The sequence below is a fragment of the Pseudopipra pipra genome, chromosome 12 (genome assembly GCF_036250125.1).
Source record: "Pseudopipra pipra isolate bDixPip1 chromosome 12, bDixPip1.hap1, whole genome shotgun sequence".
Classification (NCBI taxonomy): domain Eukaryota; kingdom Metazoa; phylum Chordata; class Aves; order Passeriformes; family Pipridae; genus Pseudopipra; species Pseudopipra pipra.
In genome coordinates, this window is record NC_087560.1 from 5,052,431 (window position 1) to 5,075,370 (window position 22,940).

Consider the following 22,940-nt stretch of genomic DNA (forward strand, 5'->3'; position numbering starts at 1 on the left):
AAGGGGAAAAGGTGGCACCAGCCCCTCCTGAGCAGTGGAGCCACTGGAACCACTTCTCATGGTGCTCCCGTGCAAACTGTGCCACCAGGGAAATGCTCCCCATGTCCTGTCCAGATTCCCACTCTCATGGTTTCCATCTCACAAGGATTTATTCACCTGCCTTAAACCTGCACTCCACAGACAAGGAAACAGAAAACTGCCCACTGGCTGTGCTTCAGAAAAACAAGTCCTGGTGCCCTTTTTATTCCTCCTGGTGAGGAATACCACTGCCATCAAAACTGTGGATTTCTTTCAGGTTGTTTAAAAATATCTTTGGGTTTTACAGAACTCACACCCGGGAACTGCATCCCACAAACCTCTCACCTGCTGCAAGGAACATCCTTTCAAGGCCATTTTGCTTTTATAAATCAAAGGAAACAAGTCAGACCATCTAACAACAAATGTTTGAATTAAGCTAATGAAGGAGCCTCTCTGAATGTCCTCACTGCAAAATTCCTTCTCATAACCATTTCAGGAGGAGGGTTTAAAGGATTTTATCCACCTTATCCTTTTTTTTTTTTTGTTGGAATTACCAAAGCCATTTCTGTCATTTCAAGAAACTATCAGTTTTTAATATCAGCACTGCTTCCTTCAAAAAGCACCTCACTCCCAGGGGACCAGAGCTCAATTATTTATTTAATTTTTAATTCTTCCAGTGACCATTTTCATTACTTTATCCAGCTGGGCTGAGAAAAGATCCCTCCAGCATTTCTCCACAAGTTGACTAGAGGGCACTGTAAAGACACCTACAAAAGGGAGAAAATGTCTTTCTGTTCCTCCCTGTGAACAATAGCACTTTGACTTTTCCCCAGAAATAGCTCCCAGATGTTGGCTACTGACAATGCTACAGTTGTTACAGCAGGTGAAGAGGAACTCCCATCTTTTCCTGGAGTAATGGATTTCCTCTCCTGGAGTTCCAGTCTTCTGAGCACCCAGGCACAGAACTTCCCTTTCAGATACATGAAACAAAGAGCGGCTTTCGAAGGGTTAAGAAAAAACACAAGCCCATTTGTAAGGTGTAAAATAACCCTGCACACAAAGCACAGAGATGTCCCATCCTGCCCTGCTCACACCCTGCTTGGGCTCCAGTCAAACACCCAACTCTCCCAAGGCTCTGGGTGTTCAGATGCGAGGGAACTGGTTCCCCAAACCCTCACCAGGGTGAGACAAGGGTTTAGCTCCCTATGGAGACTCCCTGCTGGTTTGCAAACCAAGCCCAGACAATCAGGGAGCAGATTCCTTGCCTCAGACAGGGTTTGGGGGTTTTTTGCCAGACTGGTACTTCAAAAACAGTTTGGAACATAAATACTGAAAAAAATCCCCCCACATCACGAAGAGAATTATTTACTGAAGCCAATCACTCAAATATTCCCCAAGTGCAAGCACAATGCAGCACCCAAGAGCTGTGCATGGAGGGTGAAGCAACTTCTCCAACACCAGTGGGGCACCCAACAGAACAAACAGTCAGGGAATGATCTCCTTCCCCCAGGCCACCTCCTCAATGCACAGCTCCAGGGGGATCATGGAGATGCCAAGGGATGCTCCCAGGGGAAGTGGGAAGGGCAGGGGGATGCTGTAAGAAAGTGGGGGGTGTCCAATCACAGGCAATGGTCAAAAAAGGCACACAGGAAGAAACATTGGGAGGAGGAAAGAAACCTTGGTTTCTGTGGGAAGATGAAAGTGAAAAAAGGGATGAATACGAAAAGAAAAAGATGCAAGAATCAAATGGAAAGTTGCTGAACATCAATTCCAGTGTCTTTCTGAAGACAGAGACCTCTGTTACACTCCATGAAAGAGGAAAAAATTCCTTACAAACACCTTTAATGTTGGATCAATGGAGGAACATCTGGGGGGACCTGGAAACAGCAGAATGGCCACGCTGGATCAAGCAAAAGGAATTCCTCTCCCTCAGCCCAGCCTCCTGTCCTGTCCTGTCCCATCCCAGCAGTGTGGAGCAGATGCTGGGGAGCACCCAAAGCAGAGCCAACACCTCCCCAGGTTCAGCCCTGAGCACCTGCCCTGGCCACCCAGGGACACCCCAGCCACAGGTGGGGTTTGTTCCAGCTCTGGGAGGAAAAGAACCAGGAAGCTCTGCCGGCACCTCGGAGCTGCCCTGGAGGGGACAGGGCACAGAGATACAAGTTCAGCGTTGGATTTGAGGGTCCCTGATTTAGGGGACTGATGGGGGAAGATCAGGATAATTGGTAAACTCTGTACACTCAGCATAGCTCACTGTACAGCCCCTTTCCCTCTCTGCTTCCCTCCCAGCCACTGTCCAAGCACACCATTGATCCACAATATATAGAAATATAATAACCTGAGCAATGTGGTAATGAGGATTTCATTGATCTTTCAGGACACTGGTGAAGAAATGAGAACAGCAGGAAGGGAAGGAAAAGATGCACAAGCACACTACTGTGCACATACCACAGTGTCACCAAGAAACTTATTTGAAAAGCATATTTACACTGATTTTCCTGGCCCACAAAACTCAGTATTTGTGGCGGAGTTCATTAAATGGTGTCATGGTGTAACTCTTGGAGGGTCAAAATGGGGAAAAAAAACAAACTTAGAAAATGTAAGAATGAACCTTGAGATTTAAGAAGTTGTCTTTCAGTCAAATTTCTGGGTTCTGTATCCCGGGAATATGCCCTCATGTCCAACAGACACATCCAACACCACTCTGTGGTTGCAGGCCTTCTAATTCTTTTTGATCTATATTTACATACACCCTTCATATATGTATATAAACTTTATCCATACACCCACCTTTGACAAGTTTGATAACACCCCTATAGTCATGTTCATCTACCACTGGCCTCCACAACTAGTTATCTTTCAAATCTCTATTATTTTTAAGACAAGCATTTAAAAATTGTAAAAACCATCAAAAAATCGACCAGACACATCTTATTAGTGTCATCAACGAATCAGACACATGAAAAATAATATATAACACAGCTTACAAATCCAGAATGTTACTGCACCAGGGTTCAGGAATATTTGGCAGATCCAGAAGTGGTAAAAATGTAGATATGTTTGCAGATGCAGAAATTAAAATTTGATACCCAGATGAGATATTAGAAAGACAAGGATAACTAGTCACAAATGAACCTTTTACCCCGTTTGGCTGGTGAGGATCAGGAACACCCAGTGCGTGCCACGGGCTCTGCCTGGCCCAGCCCTCCCTCCCCAAAGGAACATCTGCAAATCTCACTGACCCTTCATCATCAAATGCAGGGACATGATCTGGAATAAAAAAAAAAAATCAAAATATCCCCAAGTCTTAGTTACTGCAACTTAATTATTTCAAGTGCAGTGAACATACATGGGGTAGAGCAAATTATTGGATTTTTGTGTCTCATTGTTATATATGAAATCAAGCAGCCATACTTCAGGAAGGGAACTGCAGCCTATTAACAGGGTATTTGTATTCAAAACAGATCTGTAAGAAACCCTAATTGCACTAATCCTTTATTGTACCTTTGCAGTGGTGTTATTTTACCCAGCTGACTTTTTCCCTGACAGATTCCTACAAAGCTGTTCCTCAGCTCTTCATAAGCCAAGAAAAGCTACAAGAAAAGGAGCAAATGCCTCAGTTAAACTCCTGATTCTCGAGGTCTGCTCTTTCCAAAGGTAGTGCACAGTTGTCTCCCAGGAAAAGGGGTGAAGGGAAGCCCCAGGAGAACACTGACATTCCTGCACATCCCGGAAAGCAGTGGAGTTGTCCATCTAACCTGGGTGGGGAACACAACCCCTGGGACGTTCATGGAGCACCAGCACCATGGGCTGCCCCACCTGAGCTCAGCTGGAAGGGCAGGATCACCAACCCAAAGCTTTAAGAGCCTCACACAGATTCCCATCTCTTCCCAAATTAAGGACACGGGTTCCTGTGGCAGTGTCTGAGCACAGGCAGCACTTTCATCTCCCCTGTTCCCTGCCCTCTCCTCCCCAATTCCCAGGCTCCACTGGAGCTTTGACTGGCACAGCTTTTGTCAGAATGGAATAAAAAGCCCAACTGTGGCTTTGCAAATATATTAGCAAAAAACATTTGCAAGTATTAGCTTTGCAAATGTTTTATAGATGTGCTGTGAAAAAAACAGATTTATCTGTTCATTTATAATACAGATGATTTCAAAGTGGGAAAGTATTTTTCAAAAGAACTTACATAAGTGTGGAAATACAAATATTGCATATATTAACTAAATTATCATATAGATATGGGTATTACATGAGTTTCTAAGACAGAAATGCTTAAGAAAAGCAAATTTGTAGGTCATCATTAGAAGAAATTTGCTTATATTCCTTTTATCCTGATTTCCCCATAACTGTAAAAGTTCTCATCTCAGTCTCACTAAATACCTAAAACTCCTGAACACTAATTTGACTAAGGAGAGCAGGAAGGGTTTAGTGCACAACTCCTCAGACCCAGTTCAGAGATGTGCTCCTTGGGAGTGTTCCTTGTGCCCACTAAAAAGGGCAAAAAGGCAAAGCCAGCACAAGTGAGGGGTTGTTTCAGGCTGTTCATCCAACAGATCCATTCCAAGGTGTCCATCCAGGCTGCTGCAGCCTGTCCTCCTGCCATGCATCCCTGGGAGAAGCCTGGCTCCACCTCCAGGATAACCTCCTCCTAGGAGCCCCTCCTAAGGCTGAACTCAGGTTAACAAAGCCTGGCACTGCCAGAGCCCCAGCTGGGATGCACAGCTCTGGATGCTGCTTCCCTCTGCTCTGGCTGATCCTGGATGGAATGGCACACACCTGACACACACCTGCTTGGTGACTTGAAAGCTTCCAGGGCAAGGTTTTGCTCTGCTTGACAAGGAGCAGAATTTTTCAGCTGAAACAACAATATGGAAGCAGGACCCAGAGCTGCACTGTGTGTTCATGTCAGAGAACAGTGCTCCGTTCACACAACTTCATTTCTAAGCTGTTAAACAGACAGACCTGATGAAATATTAATTTGACTAATTATGGCAACAGAACCCCAGAAGGAACTAACAACTCCACCGAAACAGAGCAATACCTGTTTGCAGCACTGACAAGGCTCAGACGTGTGACAGATGGCTCCCAAAACCTGGGCAGACTGTGCTGGTTTCAGCCTTGGCTTGGGCTCTGCTGCCTTACTTTTTGAGATGCAAAGACTTACCTGGCTGGGGAGAGCCTAAGTGTGAGGTACTGAACAGGACTTGGGGGTAAACACAGGACACAGAGTATTTACAACTCAACAGTTCTTCCAATTCATAAACTGTAACCAAATCTGAAGGGTTTTCACAAGAGAAACATTCACCTTCACCTGACAAAAAGCTCTTCAACCTGCTTGGGCAGCAGACACAAACTACCTGGCAACTTACTGCCAAAATGACAACTTGAGATGATAATACATAATCTGGGTGCAGTTCTTTGTGGAAGAGACCTCTGGAGCTCATCTGGCCCAACCACCTCCCCAGGCAGGTCCAATTAGATCAGGTGCCTCAGGGAACTTGTCCACCAAGTTTAGGCTTCTCCAAGATGTGCAACAACAGGAGAGCAACAAGTGTGTGAGGATCTACAGCAGGAAAGCCATGGTGAGATATGTGCCCCCAAACTGGCTTTCTATTATTTCATATCACAGAATCCCAGGATTCACTGAGGTTGGAAAAGACCTCCAAGGTCACCGAGTCCAAGCTGTGCCCAATCCCCCCCTTGTCCCCCAGCCCAGAGCACTCAGTGCCACGTCCAGTCATTCCTTGGACACATCCAGGGATGGGAACTCCACCACCTCCCTGGGCAGCCCCTTCCAATGCCTGACAGCCCTTTCCATGAAGGAATTCCTTCTGATGTCCAGCTTAAACCTCCCCTGGCACAGCCTGAGGCTGTTTCCTCTCATCTCCTGTTCCCTGGGAGCAGAGCCCAACCCAGCACCCCCAGCTCCATCCTCTTGTCAGGGAGTTGCAGAGATTGAGAAGGTCCCCCTTGAGCCTCCTTTTCTCCAGGTTGAGCCCCCTCAGCTGCTCCTCACACGACTGACTCTCTGGGCACTAAGGGCAGAGCACCCAAGCCCAATGACCAGTGGAGAGCCTGAGCCATGACCTGAACCTTGACACTGAACTGTCACCTGCCACAGCATCCTTCAGTGTCCCCAAACATCTCTTCACATCAGTTCCTGCCTCCAGCCCAGCTCCAAACTGCACAAGGTGACCCCAGCCCTGTCTGTGAGGACAGCCAGTGTAACTACAGCTGTGACTGCTCCCTCCAGGTCAGCAGCAATTCACACCCCCAGCGTGGGACACCAGGACCTCTCCACCCTTCCACTGCTTCTCTGTTTGTTCCCTTTAAATCCAACCTGCCAGGGTTGCCTTCCTTCTCTATTTTAGGTCCCTACCAGTGTCAGTGTGATGTTTTTGGTGCATCCTTCCCATTTGCATCCCAGTCAGTGCCTGCTGGAACAAGCTTTCTGTTTTAAATACTACACGTTGAGAGAACCACATTAAAATATAAAGCCATTTGCACAGCTCCAAAAGATGTTACAGTAAAGCTTTTCCCAGGTTCTTTCAGAACTCCTGCTGTAATTTGTCCCTTCCTGAGAAAGCCACAAGCCCTCGGAGCTGCAGGGCCCCACTGACCACCAGAGACACCATCACAGAGCTAAAAATTCCTTTGGTCTCATTTTCCCTGTCCGCTCCGAGGTTTTATTTAAATAGCCTGTGCAACCTTCTCCTGAGAAACTCTCCTAACCCAAACCTACCTCAAGCACGGTATAATCACATAATTAGATTGTGGTCCCTGGTAAGTCTGCTATTAGCACTTCCAAGCCATGTTTAAGGGGATAAAAAAGCTTTATTTCAAGTAATTCACAGCACATGATGACTATCACAAAGGGGAAGCTCTGTTTTCTAGCAGAGCAATTTACACTTTTTAAACAAAAAAGAAAAATTCCAAGAGAAAAATCGTCATCTAATGTGTGGTGGGGTGGGTTTTCTGTGTAATTTTTCTTGGTGAGGGTTTTTTTGTTTAAGATCTACAAGCAGAAAGCAGAGCTACTGAACCACCTCCTTTCAGTCATAAAAGGGGTGAAATGCAGCTTTCCAGGAGAGCCAAGCACTCATGTCACTGTCAAGCATGAAAAAGTCCCAGACAAGAGCATGTAAAATCGTTGTATTGGCTCTGTAACAGGAACATCCCCTGCTACAGATGGGATTAGGAGGGAAAGGGGGAAAACTGAGCTTGGGAACTGGTGGTCACAGAAGCAGCATCTCTGAGGTGATTGAACAGCTCAATTCCACAAATACAAATAAAACCTGAGCACGTTCACTGCGTTTCTAAATCAAAACCTGTGAAGTTGGTGTAAAACATTGTTTTTCTTGGATTTTCTGGCTTTGCCTCACTCAGTACCATGCAGTGCTGAGGTCCTCCTTCCCCTGCCACACTATTACCTTGCTTGCACATCAGAGGGAATATAAATCACAGAATATTAAGCAAAGTAAGATGCTTTGCCTTTATTTCATTAAGGTTTCTCTGCAGAGGAGATTTCTTACAGCCAATATTAATATGTAATTACTTCGCCTCCCAAAGTTTTCAAAGACATGGCTTGCATGTATAGGAGCAGTTTTTATCTTTGTAAACATGAAGTAAGAGAGAGAAGGGAACGTTATTCCCATTTATCCACACTGAGCAGTTTCAGTTGTAACAGCACCTCCTCCCAACCACAGCAACCCACGCAGGGCTTCCTCCCTGCTCCAGCTGATGATGAGGGAATTGTTAAATATTTGGCACAGGAGTTTGTGCCAAGAACAAAAACAGAGGAACCCCAACCAGGGCAGGCAGATGGGCCAGAGCTCAGTGAGCTGAAGTGTGTCAGGAATCCTACAAAATGAGATGTTATATAACAACAGCAAATCTGGGCACCCAGAGCGGGTCACCTGCACTTCCCTGCCTGCACACAACACAGGCAGCCCAAAGACAAGCACTGAAAAATCATCTTATGCTGAGTTAATACCAAGTTATTTTTATAGACTCATCTATGAAAATGTGCACAGCAGCACAGCTGTGCAAAGGGATGTACTTGCTGATGTCCAAAGCAGAAACTAAGCCAGACCTATCAACAGGGCAGCTGATAAATCCCTGAGTTTTGATAAAGCAGAGATGAGATCATTTGAGACTTAACCAATAACGGCATTAGATCCACCGTGGCATTCCAATTAATTCTCCTGCTCCAGTGTCCGAGGGCTCCTCATCAATCTGCTCAGCCAGGCAGGCCCTGTGCTGGCCCAGGGCTCCTCTGGACAAAGCTCCACTTCTGGCTTGTTCTCAGCCCCATCCAACCTGGGGAATGAACCTGGGCTGCACCTCAAAACCTGTTTAACAGTTAAAATAGAGAAAAAGGTAACCTTGGATCCCAGTGCCACCTATTCCAAATTGGTAATCCAGGCCAACTATTTTTACCACAAGGTATTTAATCAGTGATCTTGAGAACAACAATTATCTGGAGATAGTGGAGAATCTGGGGCTGCACTGCAGGACACAGGATGGAAAAAGACACGGAGTACAGAAGGACACTGTAACGAGGACTCTGTCTGGAACATGTGAGAAAAGCAAGGTCCTACAACCACAACAGACTGTCACAAGTTCCCTCTGCACCAAAACCAACTGCCTGAAGGGTTGGGGCTGCAACCCCCCCTCCCCACAACCCCAAAGCCCAGCAGAGGCCACGCTCAGCCCAAGCACCAGGGAACGTGACAAGGGCAGCTCGTTAGGTTTGCATAACGTGCTTTTAGTTCGCAGGGAAAAAATTATTAACTTGGTCAAAACTCACTGTTAGACTAAGGTGTCTTTGGGATCTCATCGATTAAATTAAATATCATTAATTTTGCATGCAACTCATAGATCATTCTCTAAATGCTATGCCAAAAATCTAATTGAGTCTTCATTAAGTGATCAGATGGGAAATGGGAGCTCTTCCCCCACTATTCACTTCAAGGTTAAACTGCAGCTCACCAAGGACTGTTAAGAACTGCCTCAGACCCTCACCTTCAGTCACCACACAAAACCCTCATTTTATTCACTCCAGATTCCCCCTTATTAGCCAGCTCCTCCTCCCAGCTCACCAGTAACCTTGAAAGGAGGAGAGGTGGAGCTACTGAAGGAAGACAAAGGGGCTTAAGAAAAAGGAAATTATTTCAGGCTACAATTAGAGTATCCTACCAGCCTACACTACGCCATTTGGAAGCTTAAATTTAAATTAAACTCAAGCTGCATTTTCAGTCACCTGCTTGCCACTCACTCCCTTTCTGTGACACCAGTGTCAGGGCAGAACAACTCCTGAGCTCCCCTCCACCACCCAGTGCCACGGCTCTGTTTGACCACCCTCTGGTATTGGTGGGTGGTGGTGGGAGAAATCTCCTCTCTGGTGTTTCACAATTAACAACCAGACTTAGAAAAAAGTGGGTAATTAATTACACAAAGAGCAACACCACTGGTATAAACAGCAAAGCAGAGGAGGCAACAGTTTATCACCTCGGAGAGGGTGTGCTACTACTGCCAAAGGAAGTATGGGAGGTAATGTCAGACCAGGACTGTAAACAGAATTAATTTTTCCAACACACAGGATGGGAAAAGCCCTCAGCTAATGCAAGGTAACCGAGTGGGACTGCCAGGGCATGGGAGAGGCCAGGCAGGAATATGGGCAGGCTCCAGGCTGGCAGGGGCATCCAAGGGGAAAGGACCAAGGCCAGTGGAATGGGAGTGACAGGGCACAGCACTCTGGGTTTGGGACCAATGGAACAGGAGTGACAGGGCACAGCACTCTGGGTTTGGGACCAATGGAACAGGAGTGACAGGGCACAGCACTCTGGGTTTGGGGAAGGCTTTGGGATCAATGGAACAGGAGTGACAGGGCACAGCACTCTGGGTTTGGGGAAGGCTTTGGAAAATTCATCTGGTGGTTGGGTTGAAGAACAGCACTGCTCTGAGGCAGGGACAGTGACCTCTCATGGGGCATTCCTGGAGGTTCAGGGCACACCTTTTTGACTTTATTAGCTCAAGAAATGAACACCTGCCCTTTGTCTTCCTCTATCCTCTTTTATGTTACACCACAGGAGGAGGAATATTAACACAATCCAAATCATAAATGTTTTCCTCTCGCTCCAAAGCTGTACATTCACATTCAGTCTTCATCATCCTGCCCCAAAATTACACCTTTAGATCACAAGCTTCTTACAAGACCATTTTTTTCTGCATAATTGGTACAGCCATAAATACATTTTTTTGTGTGAGGAATATCTTGTACAGGTGGAATTTTGAGTCTCCCCAAATCATTGACCCATTATTGAGCCAAGCTGAAAACACACTATCAATTTTCACTGAACTATTGATCAAGTGAGGTCAACCCCAACAAAAGATGCAGAGTACCAGGAACCTCCAAGCAAGCAGCTGGAATGAGCCATGGCATTTCCGATCCCATACAAGGAAAGGAACTTAAAAAATAATATTTAAACAGCTTGCTGGAGTGCAGACTACTTGTAGGAGAGCTTCAGCAGATCATGCACTGATTACAGTGAAAGAATGTGATCCCACTTGCAGAAAACAAAGCTGATTTTTTGAAGGCTGTTCTCTAAGCAGCACCAAACCTGCCCTGCTCCCCCAGCCTGCAAATGAGAATGAACTCGGGTTATCTCAGCTCAGGTGAGCCATGAGGTGGGAGGGACTGCAAGGAGTCAGGGGAATTTAAATATTCTGAGTGAGTGTTAGACACCCACAGCTGCTCTGCAGTGAGCCACAGCCATGTGCTAAGGCAGGAGTGCAGTAATAAACCACTTTGCACACACCCGTCCTTTCCCAAGGCCTGGCACTGCCGGCAGTCCCAGGGAGGTTTGACAAGCCCCAGCCGGGCAGGCTGGGATCCTCCACTGCCCCGGACACAGCGCTGGCTCCAGGCCGGGCTGGGCACTGCTTCAGCCACCCAGGCACTCTCAACCAGCTCCTTTTTCACTTGACTTTCTCACTCCCTCCAGCCCAGTTTGTGCGATGCAAACAAAAACCAGAATAACTCCTCCTGGTAAAACCCCGCTGTCGGTGCCCCCTGCGCTGCCGCTCCCTGCCCGGTTCTGTGCTCCTGGCGAGGGCCCCTCCTGAGGTTTGCAGTGACCTCCGTGCCCAGGGCCCCTCCTGAGGTTTGCAGTGACCTCCGTGCCCAGGGCCCCTCCTGAGGTTTGCAGTGACCTCCGTGCCCAGGGCCCCTCCTGAGGTTTGCAGTGACCTCCGTGCCCAGGGCCCGCGGGCAGCCCCGGCCCCCTCTGTGCCACCGGCCCAAGGCGCTGCCACTGCGGTGCCACGTCAGCCCCGGCACAGCCACATCATCCCCCGGCACAGCCACATCCCCCGGCACAGCCACATCACATCCCCCGGCACAGCCACATCCCCCGGCACAGCCACATCCCCCGGCACGGCAAAACCTCCCGGCTCCTTCTACCTGTCACTGCCCAAAACCCAGCCCCAGGGCGAGCCTTGTCCTCCCGGCAACGGGGGGATAAAAAGCAAGACGGGCAGAAGAATGGTCTCTCAGTCATGCCACTCCAGCAATAATGTTTTTTCCAACTCAGCTTTCAGCGGTCGAAAATGGGAAAGATTATAGACACAGAGCCTGCAGTTCCATTCAAAAAGATCTTTGTTAGCAGCAGCAGTGAAAAGAGGAAAAAAGCCCACAGAATTCCTCCACTTAAAGCACAACCTCAAAACATATGCTTACAATCCTGGAAATCTTTGGGAGATTCAGTGTGTTCAACAGCTGCAGCCGAGCTTACAATGAACATTGCAAATAAATGCTAATGAGATGCTTATAGATCCTGAACAAATTGATTTACTGAGATCTTGTCGAGTGTCTCCTATCAAGGGTTTGTCAGAGTAAACAACCAAATCCTTATAAACAGAAGTGACTCATTCATTACAACTGGAAAAAGACAGACATAATAACCCAAGCTTTAGTCCAGGCAGATGATAGAACAAGCTCCACACACACGTTATTTACCAAAAAATAAAAACTGTACTTCTGAAAACACTATTAGAAAACATATGTCTAGCTTAGCTCAGCAGACAGCTACAGATGAGTTTGCAATACCATGAGTACACTTACACACTCGATAAAGTTATCAATATAAGAACCAGCCATAATAAAACCACTTACATAAAGCTTTAGAACAAACCCACGTAAACCAGATGCATAATGAGCTCATACTCATGTGCCAAATTGTTTTATTGCGTGTTGTTTTAGTACAACCCGTGTGTAACCAACACCTTGGAAATCAAATAGGTGCAAACTCATTTTCTTGCAAAAAATCTTACTGTTTGGAAGATTACATTTTATTGTGAACAGTAAATTATGCAGGAGAAGCAAGGTAAAGCTGCAGGAGCTCCATATCAGAGGAAGAAAAAATGTTTCTAGTTCAATAAAACTGAGATGACTCCATACTACTCCAACTGTCCAACATGGAGAATTCTAGCAGTCCTTTCTGGACAGTCACCCATAGGACGTGAATGTTTAATAACATTATAACTGGAGGCAGGGAAGGTGGCAACAGGTATCCCCTGATCCAGCACAGCCAAGGAGCTCCTCCCACAAAACATAAGCTCAAGGAAGTGAAATTCTCCGAACTGGGATAAAAAGCAAGGGCCACTTTATTAACACTAATGGTCTTTGGGGAGGTTGCCCAAAAAAACTCTTTAGTAGGAAAAGCAAAGAAACACAAGAAATATGAATCCCTTCATCCTTTCCCTCTCCACAAGTCCACTTAGTGAAATCCTGGCAGCTTTTAAGGGAAATCAAACCCACCAGTCTGCACCTCCTGCTCAGGCAGGAGCAGCCCCAGCCCCACATCCATGGCTGTGTCTGGAAGGTTGACGTGCTCCACTGCTCCTACACACTCTGCCCCTGCCTGCAGGTCCCACAGCCCACGGGGAAGGAGCCCTTTCCTCAAGGAAGGGCAGGGCTGAGGGGTTGTTCCTCGTGCAGTTGTACCACAGCCCTCCATCACCATCACCTCTCCTGGTACTTGCACAAAGCACAACATCGGTTGACATTCCAAGAGCAAATTCCCAGTGACCTAAACAAAACCGAGTCCTCTGAGCTTTCAGACCCTCCACTGGGACCCAGAGAGCACATCCAAAATAAAGCACAAGTCTCCAGGTTGTCTACACTCCTCACTTTAAGCCATGTAAAGCCATTTCAATGTTTCTGCAGCAACATCAAGAGAATCAAACTCCAGGTTTTCCCCAAAGAGGCTCCCAAGTGAGTGACAAATCAGCTCTGGTGACTGCAAGGAGGAAAAAGAAATCTATCACAGGAATTGTCTTCCTGGGCAAATACAAAGTTCCCACTGCTCTGTCTGCACCGGCATTCTAGCCAGGGAAGCTCCTGTTGCCATTCCATGACATTCCTGGGAAGGTGCACCCTGGCGTGCTCCTGTGCCCCGGTGTTCAAGCACACCCTGCTCCGGGTCAGGAACAGCCCCGCCTCCTGCAGAGAGATCCATGGGAAGTGGGAAATCTCTGCACGGCGGAGCCGTTCAGGACTCGGCGCAGGGATGCCGAGACAATCAGGAAGCTCTTCAGTCTTCCTTCGACCCCCTCACAGGCCAGGAGGACAATACAGCAACACAATGGGACGTGCCCTTCGTGAGAAACGCTCCCAGTGCTGCAAAACGGCTCTTCTGGGGAAAAAAGGTTATTGGAAGTGACTCAAGGGCTTAAAAACACATCAACTCACTGCTGCAGACACAGGGCCACCTGCAATTTCTGTACACTGTGCCTGCACCAGACTCATGCAGTTTTATTATTTTTTGGGAGTCTTATAAGCTGAAAAACATATGGGAAGGGGGGTTATACAGACATGCATTTCCCAAGACGCTCAAGTCCACAAAAAACCCCAGCTGTGTTCAGGCAGTGGCTCTTGCCACATCTTGCCAGGCAGGTCTCCCCAGAGGAATCCTATTGTTGAGAAAGACAAGACTAAGAAACAAGGAGAGAAAGCACAGTGTCAAAACAGGACAGAATAACAGTTCACAGAATGCCTTCCTCTCTCAACCTGAACGCAGTGACTGAAATTAAAACCAGGATTACTCAGAATTTTGTAAAATGTCAAAGGAAACCCCAAACCACGTGTCCTAACAAAGTTCCAGTGCTCCCTATGAAAACTGAGGCAGTTCAGAATAGTTCTTTACCTCCACAAAACCAAACAAAATGAGGCCCACAAGGTGAAGAGGATGAACTGGGACAGCAAAGGTGCTGAGAGCAAAGTCTGGTGTATGAAATCAAGGGATCCACAAAACCACCTCAGTTCACAAACAATCCTCCCTCTCCCCGACTCTTCTCGGCTGAGAGTTCCTCAGCACGTTCCAGGGCCAGGAAGGCAGGATAGAAACTCAGGTACATCTCAATTACTGCTACAAAAGGCCACCACTTTTCACAGTTTAAAATCACCGATTCCACCAGTGAACACCAATGTCCTTCCCGAGGTGTGAGCGGGAACAGAAGAGGCTGCAAAGAGGCAGCACTTCACTCCTCTTGACATAGTTCTTCCTGCAGCTCCCAGCCCAAAATGCCCATGGCTGCTTTATCAGTTCTTCCCTCTCACCTGCTTTATCTGTCCCTCTTTCATCAGGTTGATGATCCCAAACCAAATAATTGGGTTTGGCTTTTTTTTTTTTTTTAATTCTTTAAAAATAAAGAGCTCCGGGAAAGAGACAGATTGAAACATAAACAAGTTATGTTGTGATACAGTGAAAAGACATTCTTAAAAGATAAAGCTTAAAGCATTTTCCATTTGAAGTTACAGACATTTATAATATGTAGCAAGTTCAACAGGTTTTTATAATTTAAATAGTATTTCATAAAATGGGGTTAAGCTGTGCAATTTCAAAAAATGAAAGAAGAGAACAGGAGATACCACACAACCCTTCCATGGTAGGAGTTTCAATAATGGTGTTTTGGATACTTTACTTCCACCCTCCACAGAACAGTGATGGGATTTTAACTGCACACAGATTAACAGTGCCACGGCACACTCCAAGGAAAGCTACTTCCCAGCTCCTGGATGCAAGCTGGAGGCTGCTGTGAGCTGCTCCTTTTCCCAGGATGCCAGTTTGCCTCCCAAACACTCTCATGCAAAAAGCTGAAGCTATTTATTAAACCCATTTGAACAAAAATGCACAAGTGTTCTGTAACAAGCAGGCTGGAAAGATGGGCATCACCGACACCAACAGCATTTATTTTCCACATCCAGGAAAGAAGGATTCTTGAAGCTTGAGCATTTTGGAAAATAAAGTAGTTTTGTCCTTTAAGTGAACTGGAGTAAATCCCTTCCCACTCCAGCATGGAGTGTTTGCTATGGAAAGGACACTCCCAGTCCCACCAGCCTGTTTCTACACTCACACACAACTCCAACTTTCTCTCAGCATTTCAGATTTCCCATTCTTTTGTTCCTGCAGGAAAAGAATCCACAAAAGCCTGACAGGGAACTCTCCAAGAGCAGAACTCCACGGTAACACACAGTGTAGGAATGGTTTGAAATTTGTGGCTTTTTCATTTTAATTTCCATCTTCAAATTTAAATAAAAGCAGCAGATGCTGCATCTAAGAAGCTGCAAAGACAGAACATCCAGATGTTCACTCATCCCACAAAAACACTGGTGTTTTTCTAAACATAAGAGGGAAAGATTTGGGGGTTTAGTCTACACAAAACTCCACTGTCCAACTTCAATGCCTTTCCCAAGACCTGTCCTTTCCCTCGAACTCTTTGGCAGAGATGGGATGTATTTGCAAACAGGACCATGTTTGACACAACTCAGGCCTCAACTGCAAATCTACCCCTTACTTCAGAACAGGAACATTCTTTGGTTTTCCTAAAGCAGAGACTGTCCAACCATGGTGTGAGTGAGAAACTTGAGACACCTCAAAAAGGGCACAGAACAACAGGTTTGTTTGGGATTAAGACAAACACAGGTTTTCAGATTTTAAAATAAAAACATGGCAAATGTTTCACATCTCTCCTATTACATTAACATGGAGAACATGGGTATCATCCTGCTAATGCTCAAGGAAACTCAAATCCTGAGTAATCCTAAAATCATAGAATCATTTAGGTTGGAAAAGACGTTTAAGATTGAGCCCAACTGTTAATCCAGCACTAAACCACATCCCCAAGTGCCACATAGTCCAGTGCTGCCAGTGCAGATGGAAATGCGTGTGCTGTAACCCCTCTACAGTCAGAACCACACACAAATTTAACATGGAATAGGAATTCTGCCATTGATATGGGTAAGAATTTATCAGAAATCTATATTCAGACCCAACTCCTTCAGCACAGGCCAAACTTACAAACTGAGAAGACAACACAAGAGATGCCCACAAAAGTCAGTGATCAAGAAAGTCCCTCCAGAAATCCTAATTTTTATCAAAGAATTAGAAGGCAACTCAAAAGCAGTAACTATTTGCACAGAATAAAGCCAAAAAGCATTAGGATGTATTTCAATTCCTTGTGTTGCCTCTGTCCACGAGGTTTAATTAGAAAAGTCCAGGTTTTAACCAGGTAATTGACCCCTCGACTGGATGACCAACAAGTGTGAAAAGCTCCCCATCACTGAGACTCCTCAAAGTTGGAAGATCCTCGGGGATGTATCTGCCAGCACAGAACACCCTGCATTGTAGAGACAGACCTGTTGGAATTGTTTTAGGAAGCAGTCATATATAAATCCTGTAACTGCTGGTTAACAGGCAATGAATGTAAAGAGATTGTAAACCTGGGAGCGTATCAACAATTCCCACTTCTAGGCAGGAAAAGGAGGGAGTGACACTCCTGTTTTCTAACTCATGTGGCACAGCAGTGCACTAATAAAGAAGGAAACCCTCCGTGCAGCAGAGAACCTGCACACTGTGTCTCAACAGCTCCAGGATTTGCAGAATACAACACTCCCTGACTGGAGAGGCGGAGAGGCAGCAGCACAAAAGGATGCAGAAAAATGCATGAGAAGCAGCTGGAAGCCTAATTTTTGTTTAAGTAGGACGCATTTCCTAGAGTTGTCTCCACTTTGATTAAGAAAACACACATAATACCACACTGGGCAGGACCCACACTTCAGTTTCCAGTAATGCACCAGCAGCTTTTCCTCGTTATTATTTTTTTAAGTGAAAACACCAAAGGCTGCCCATTCTCTCTAACTCATTCCCCTTGCACTCCCCCAGCACCCAGAGCTGATACACACAAATTGCAGGGGGTGAACCACTGCTCAGACTTTGCTGCCCCGTTTCTGCCCTGCCATTCACCACCACACCCCCCCCCTGTGCCTCCAGCCTCCTGTGGCAGCAGGTCCCGAGTTCCATCCCCACTGGGTGATGTGGTTTCTCTGGAACCTGTTTTTAACGGAGCTCTTGGTTTCACCAAGTGACTCATCCCACTTCAGGGTCCACCTCAGGCTCTTCTCCAGCCTTTGCCTGACACACCAGGAAATAGGTTTAAAAGCTTCAGTAAATTACACGTTATGCCCTGGGCAAAACACCTTAAGACAAACTAAGAGGACAAATGCTGTCAAATCACAGCAACTGCCTTTTAGCACCATCCCAGCAATTAAATATTGACACTCTCTTTCCTTTTGTGTCATTCAGAGCAAACTACAATAACAAGTCATGGTAACACTGAGAAATGAAGCCATCCTGAGATGACTGAGCTGTTGCAAAGCACTGGTTGAGTGACCAGCCAGGAGACACCAACACTTGTTACCCCCTCCCAGGAGCGAGGCCAACAGTGCTGCTCCTTTGCTGGCCCTGCAAGAGGGAAGATGCTTTCAAACATCTTTACTGTCCTTTCAAAGCCATAAATCCCCCATCCACCTCCACAACCTGATATAAAGTGCCTGTGGAATAAAACTGGACGTTTTCATGAACTACATCTGTGAGCTAAATAAAAGTGCTGCTTCCCCATAGCAAGTCCAGAAGTGTGGGCGGAGATTTTGAAAAAACAAGCCCCAAAGACAAGGTGAGGAGCAACAGTATTGCAGAATTAGCCTGTTATATACATATCTATGCCTTTGCCTCTGGGATAATTGCTAAGGGAAGATAAAGAACACAATTTCACACTTTCATCAAATTACAAAGAAAACGCGGTCTTGAAAACTAACGTGACATAAATGTGATAGAAGCAATCAACACCACGGGCTTGGGGGATTTGGAGAGGTTGAGGTGTTTGGCTTGTGGGGTTTTTTTGTTCTTTAGAGAAACCAACATCTCGTGCCTTCTGAATTACCTAGTTTGAAGTTACTGCTTCATAAAATATCACAAATTATATCTTCTAAATGGCACACAACTTCACTTTATACGAGTGACTGTCCAAAAACCAGCCCTCATTAACAAGGTACACCCCATGGGTCCTTTTAAACAGGACCTACCTGCAGTATTTAACATTACAGTGGCAGTTTTTATACAACTTATGTGCATTGGAAACCAAAATGCAAAATACTTTATCCTAAATTAAAACTTAGCATGCAGCAATATTACTCGACTGCAGCCATGGAAGAGAATTTTGAAGTGAAGCTGCATTAATTCCTCAACACAGAGAATGAGCAGCACGTGAATAATTTATTGATGGCTTTTGCTCCATGTCAGCAGCTTTGCTGGAGGAAGTGATCTTTATGAAGTCCCCCAGGAGCCCAAGAAGTTAAAGATGGGCCAAGAAACCGTAGGATTTCGTTGTGCAGAGGCAACAATGCCATTCCAGGTGTGGGGGTGTCGTGGGTGCTTCCCAAACATGAGAGTTCCACAGTGCCCAAATTCACGGGGCTGAGAGAGATCCACGAGCTCATCCCACCCACATTGGCACCTTTCCAACCACTGGTAAGGTGGAACAGGATCTCTCATGTCCAACAGGGAGGCATCAGGATCCCAAGTGGCTCTCAAGCTCCACTTTAAGCACAGTCCTCCAAGACAGACCTCCCAGCCCAGGTCCAGGAGCTCCTGGGAACAGGAGGAACACACTGCTGTGGGACACACTGGGAGGGCTGGAAGTACTGGCTGAGGACCAGGAAATGGGGGCAGAGGGAAGTGGCTCAGACAGAGCAGGAAGGGGAGAAAAACATAACCAGGGAGGAACACTCAGAACAAGAGCCTAAGGTCAGGAACTGCAGCAGCAGCTCCTCAGCAGGACCACGAGCGGCTCGGAACCACAGTGTGAAGGGAGGCAGCAGCCCCAACATCCATTCACCTCCTCTTTACACCTCCTGCTGCAAACTTATCTTTTCCACCACATCTTCATCCCTGAGCAATGTCTCCCCACAGCATTCCCTGCCCAACCCACAGCACCTCCTCGGCACCACGGTTCCTCCCAGGGAAGTTCTTTGCCCTCTGAGGATCCAAGAACCTACTGAGGCACCTGCAAACCCACAGCTCTCTCCCCTCAGGCACCCACCAGTTCCACATCACACATCTGATTTGACAAAGAACTTCAATCATGGAAATAGCACTAAGACCAAATCAGTTTGCCCTCATTTGTCCAAATCCCTTTGTCACTTCTAATAAAGAATATGCAGCCTGCTTCTATGACAGACTCTGTAAAACCCTTTCTTTGTTCCAGGGGGATTAGATGTGAAGAAATACTTCACACAAAACAAGGTAACTCTCTGAAATTCATATATAAACAGGAATATCCTGCTGTTAGTCAAAAACCAGGTGAAGCTGTGCTTACAAAATGACTGAAATGATTGACCAGTTTATTGTGAATCCTGGACTGGTGGTGAGTTTTTACTGAAAACGAAGGGCCACATTAGCAATGGATCTGGAAGATGGGGGGAGGAAGTAAATTAAAAAGTCAGTGAGAGGGTAACTGATTCAGTGAAGCAAATTAAGTGTTTTAAAGCTACTGGGACTCTGGAACACAGCACAGCTCAACAAAACCAAAACAACATTAAAAAGAAAAATCAAGGCAAACATAATTAACCACTTCTCTGGAAAGCTACGACTCAAAACACCAACTGCCTTAACTTTGCTGATCACTCAAAATTGAGTGTTACTACAACAATTACCATTAACCAATATTTAATTTCATTTCTGCAGTAGATTCTCCAAACTTCTGCACCACACCTTAAGCAAAGCAGCTGTGGCTGCCACAGATGGCTCTGCAGTAAATATGAAAGTAGTTCTCTGCCAGAGAGAGCCAGAGGCAGGACATGGAGAACATATGAACAAAGAGAGCCACAGAAATACAAATTTCATCTCCTACCTAAACATCAAAACATATCAAGGTCAGTTCTACGTGCAGAGCTTTTTCACTGTTTCCAGAATGAGAGTTTTCACCTGAAATAAAGCCTGCATTTGGTATGGACACACCACTCCATCCCAGGCTCAGCCCAGCACCCTGAGCCAAGTGATACCCAACACCACATCAAGCCACACTTCTGGCTTTGAAAATATGGGACTCAAACCTAGAGAGATTCCATTTTTCCTTTTTCCCTCCTCACAGCAGGCTGTGGGGTAAATTAATGCCTCAGCCTGCAGTGGCTGTGGATTAGGCCAGTCTTGTCAATAATTAATATAGCTCTGTAGAGCAAAAGCACAGCAACAAGCAAGATTAACCAAAATCCCCTCTGCTGTGACACCAGCTTTTACCCCTGCTCAACGTGCACACACAGACTTAAAGAAGGACAAGACTATTTATGACCTTAACATAAGCATTGGTTTTTTTCTCCTTTCCTTTCAAGAAATGCCTTATTAAACAAACATTGTTATTGTAACAACAATAAACTGAAATAGTAGCAAATATTATCATTTTTAACTGGCCTCTAACTTATCTAAGATCTTAATCACCCAAGTTCTTTTCAAGCCTTGGGGATTCCAGACTCCTAATGCACCAAATGGGAGGCACTGAACAAAGGCAGCAGCTCTGCCATTCCATGGGCTCGGGCATTGTGATCTGTCTGCTGAAAACAACAGATGAGGCAGGAACAGACCTTTAGCAGCCCCATCCATGGGGAGATTATCCAAAGCAGTTCCCAATTACAAAGTGTTCATCAGATTGGATCTATGGGGAGCCACAGACAGCGTTTGGATACTCCCCCTGTCCCCTCTGTGGATTTTCACACTGCACAACTACCCCAGTCGTTACATCTGCAAACAGATTGGAAGGGAAGCAACTCGTTTGCAAAACAGCAGATCATCTAAAAAAATCCTTTGAACAGCCCTAAGTATCAAATGATGAAATAAAATACAGAAATCCAATCAGCTGCAGCCTGAATTAATTTCTTTGTGAGGACATTTTTCTTAAATCAACCCCCTCTCCTGGATAATCCTGGATTTCAGCTGTTTTGTTCGTTGTGCATCTTAACGAGGCCGCTGCGACTGAAGGACATGACCCGATTTCTTCTGAGGTCAATGGTTATCAGTGGAACGGGAACAATACAAATTTCTCCCCGAAACACAAGAAAAGCACTGAATCCGCAACACTTTGGGTGAATTTTTCAACTCTGACCCTTCGTTTTGACAGAAGTTCTTCAAAACAATTTTTGCATGACCGAATGCGAGCGCTCGGCATCAGTGTCCGTGCACTGAGCTGGGGGAAGGTGCAGCCTCGAGGTGCTACCTGCCAGCCATGAACCATGCAACTGCTACAAAGCAATACATAAAAGTCCTTTTTTTACCTTCAAAACAGGGGTTCAGAGTGTCTGTTTCCAAACATTTTGTGATGAGTGGGATAAATGCAGATAAACACAGAGTGCTGGTACTGAGGGCTGGGCACCAGAAGTATTAACTTCATCACTCGGCTCACATTTAAATGAACACCAGTTTAAACACCTTTCTGTTGTAATCCTAAAGCTGTGAAGGGACAGATCATGTAACTCCAGCTGTATTTCCAGATGTGTTAGCCATCCCCTCACTCAGCCACAACTCCATCTCCACTCTAAGCCAAGGTTTTCTTCCCCCTCTCAGCAGCTCCAAGAGCAAGGTGCCAGCTCAGATCTGAGCTCCCTGTGGATCACACACCCGGCAAGAACAAAGGCTGGACCAATTAATGTCAGGTGAACTGAACTGGGACACCTGAGGGATTGTCCAAGATGGTTAAAGGCAAACATCACCCATATGGATAAGCACTATTCCTGTATGACCTGAAGGAAAGCTGGGATTTCAAGGAGAATCCCGGGACAGACCATTTTAAAAAGGTGCATCACTTCAGGACGTTTGAGTCTGTGAATTATGCCCTAAATAAACAGTTTGAATTAACTGAATCCATCTGGCTCTGGGTCAGCTCAGAGGAGCTACAGCAGTTGTCAGGTTTTACAAAGCCATGTTTAAAGGGGAAAGGGTTCCCTGCCCACCCTGGCAGGCTCCATGACGTGCTGCTGTGTGAGGAGGACGGCTCTTGCACGGCTCTGACCTGGAGACCAAGACCACGAGGTCCTAAGGAGAACCCCCAATACCTTCAAACACAAACCACAACAAACATCAAGGGGGGGGGCTTCCAGACAAATGGAAAACAGCAGGTTAAACTCACACAGAAACTGCAGGAAATCAGAAGCTATTTTGTGTAGAGCTTTTGGAAACCCAGTAAAGGCTCCTCATGGAAAACCTCCCATAAATGCCACCGACATTGGCACAACTGGGAACCCACCACATGGGAAACCTTAGCCCAGTGGTAATGTATAATAACTGCTGCACAGCAGGGAGTCTTACCTACAGGCCATTGGAGACTTTGTTTAAACACAACTAGAGCCTGCATTTAGAATTCCCCTTTAGGCTGAAATTTGCCTTTCCATTCAAGAGCCTTACCCCTGCCCCAAACTACATTTAGTCAATATTTACTAGACTTACAGTTGAATAATTCAAATTCTCCTTTCTTGTCCTTACACCTACAGAGGCTTTACCAACAAAATCTGCTCCAGCACTGGTCCATGCAGG

At 46.0% G+C, this 22,940-nt stretch overlaps 1 protein-coding gene across 12 annotated transcripts in view; it reads right to left on the reverse strand.

Moving 5' to 3' along the window:
• Positions 1-22,940, reverse strand: part of NEO1 (neogenin 1) — a 169,824-nt gene that overhangs the window by 123,147 nt on the left and 23,737 nt on the right. Inside the window, exon 1 of one of the 12 annotated variants that reach the window (XM_064668556.1) lies at positions 11,486-11,597. The exons of the other annotated variants lie outside the window; for them this stretch is intronic. Coding sequence (XP_064524626.1) covers positions 11,486-11,582 — 97 coding nt within the window. The 5' untranslated portion in view covers positions 11,583-11,597. Of the gene's footprint in view, positions 1-11,485; positions 11,598-22,940 lie in introns of those variants that run through there. 12 annotated transcript variants of the gene reach the window in all.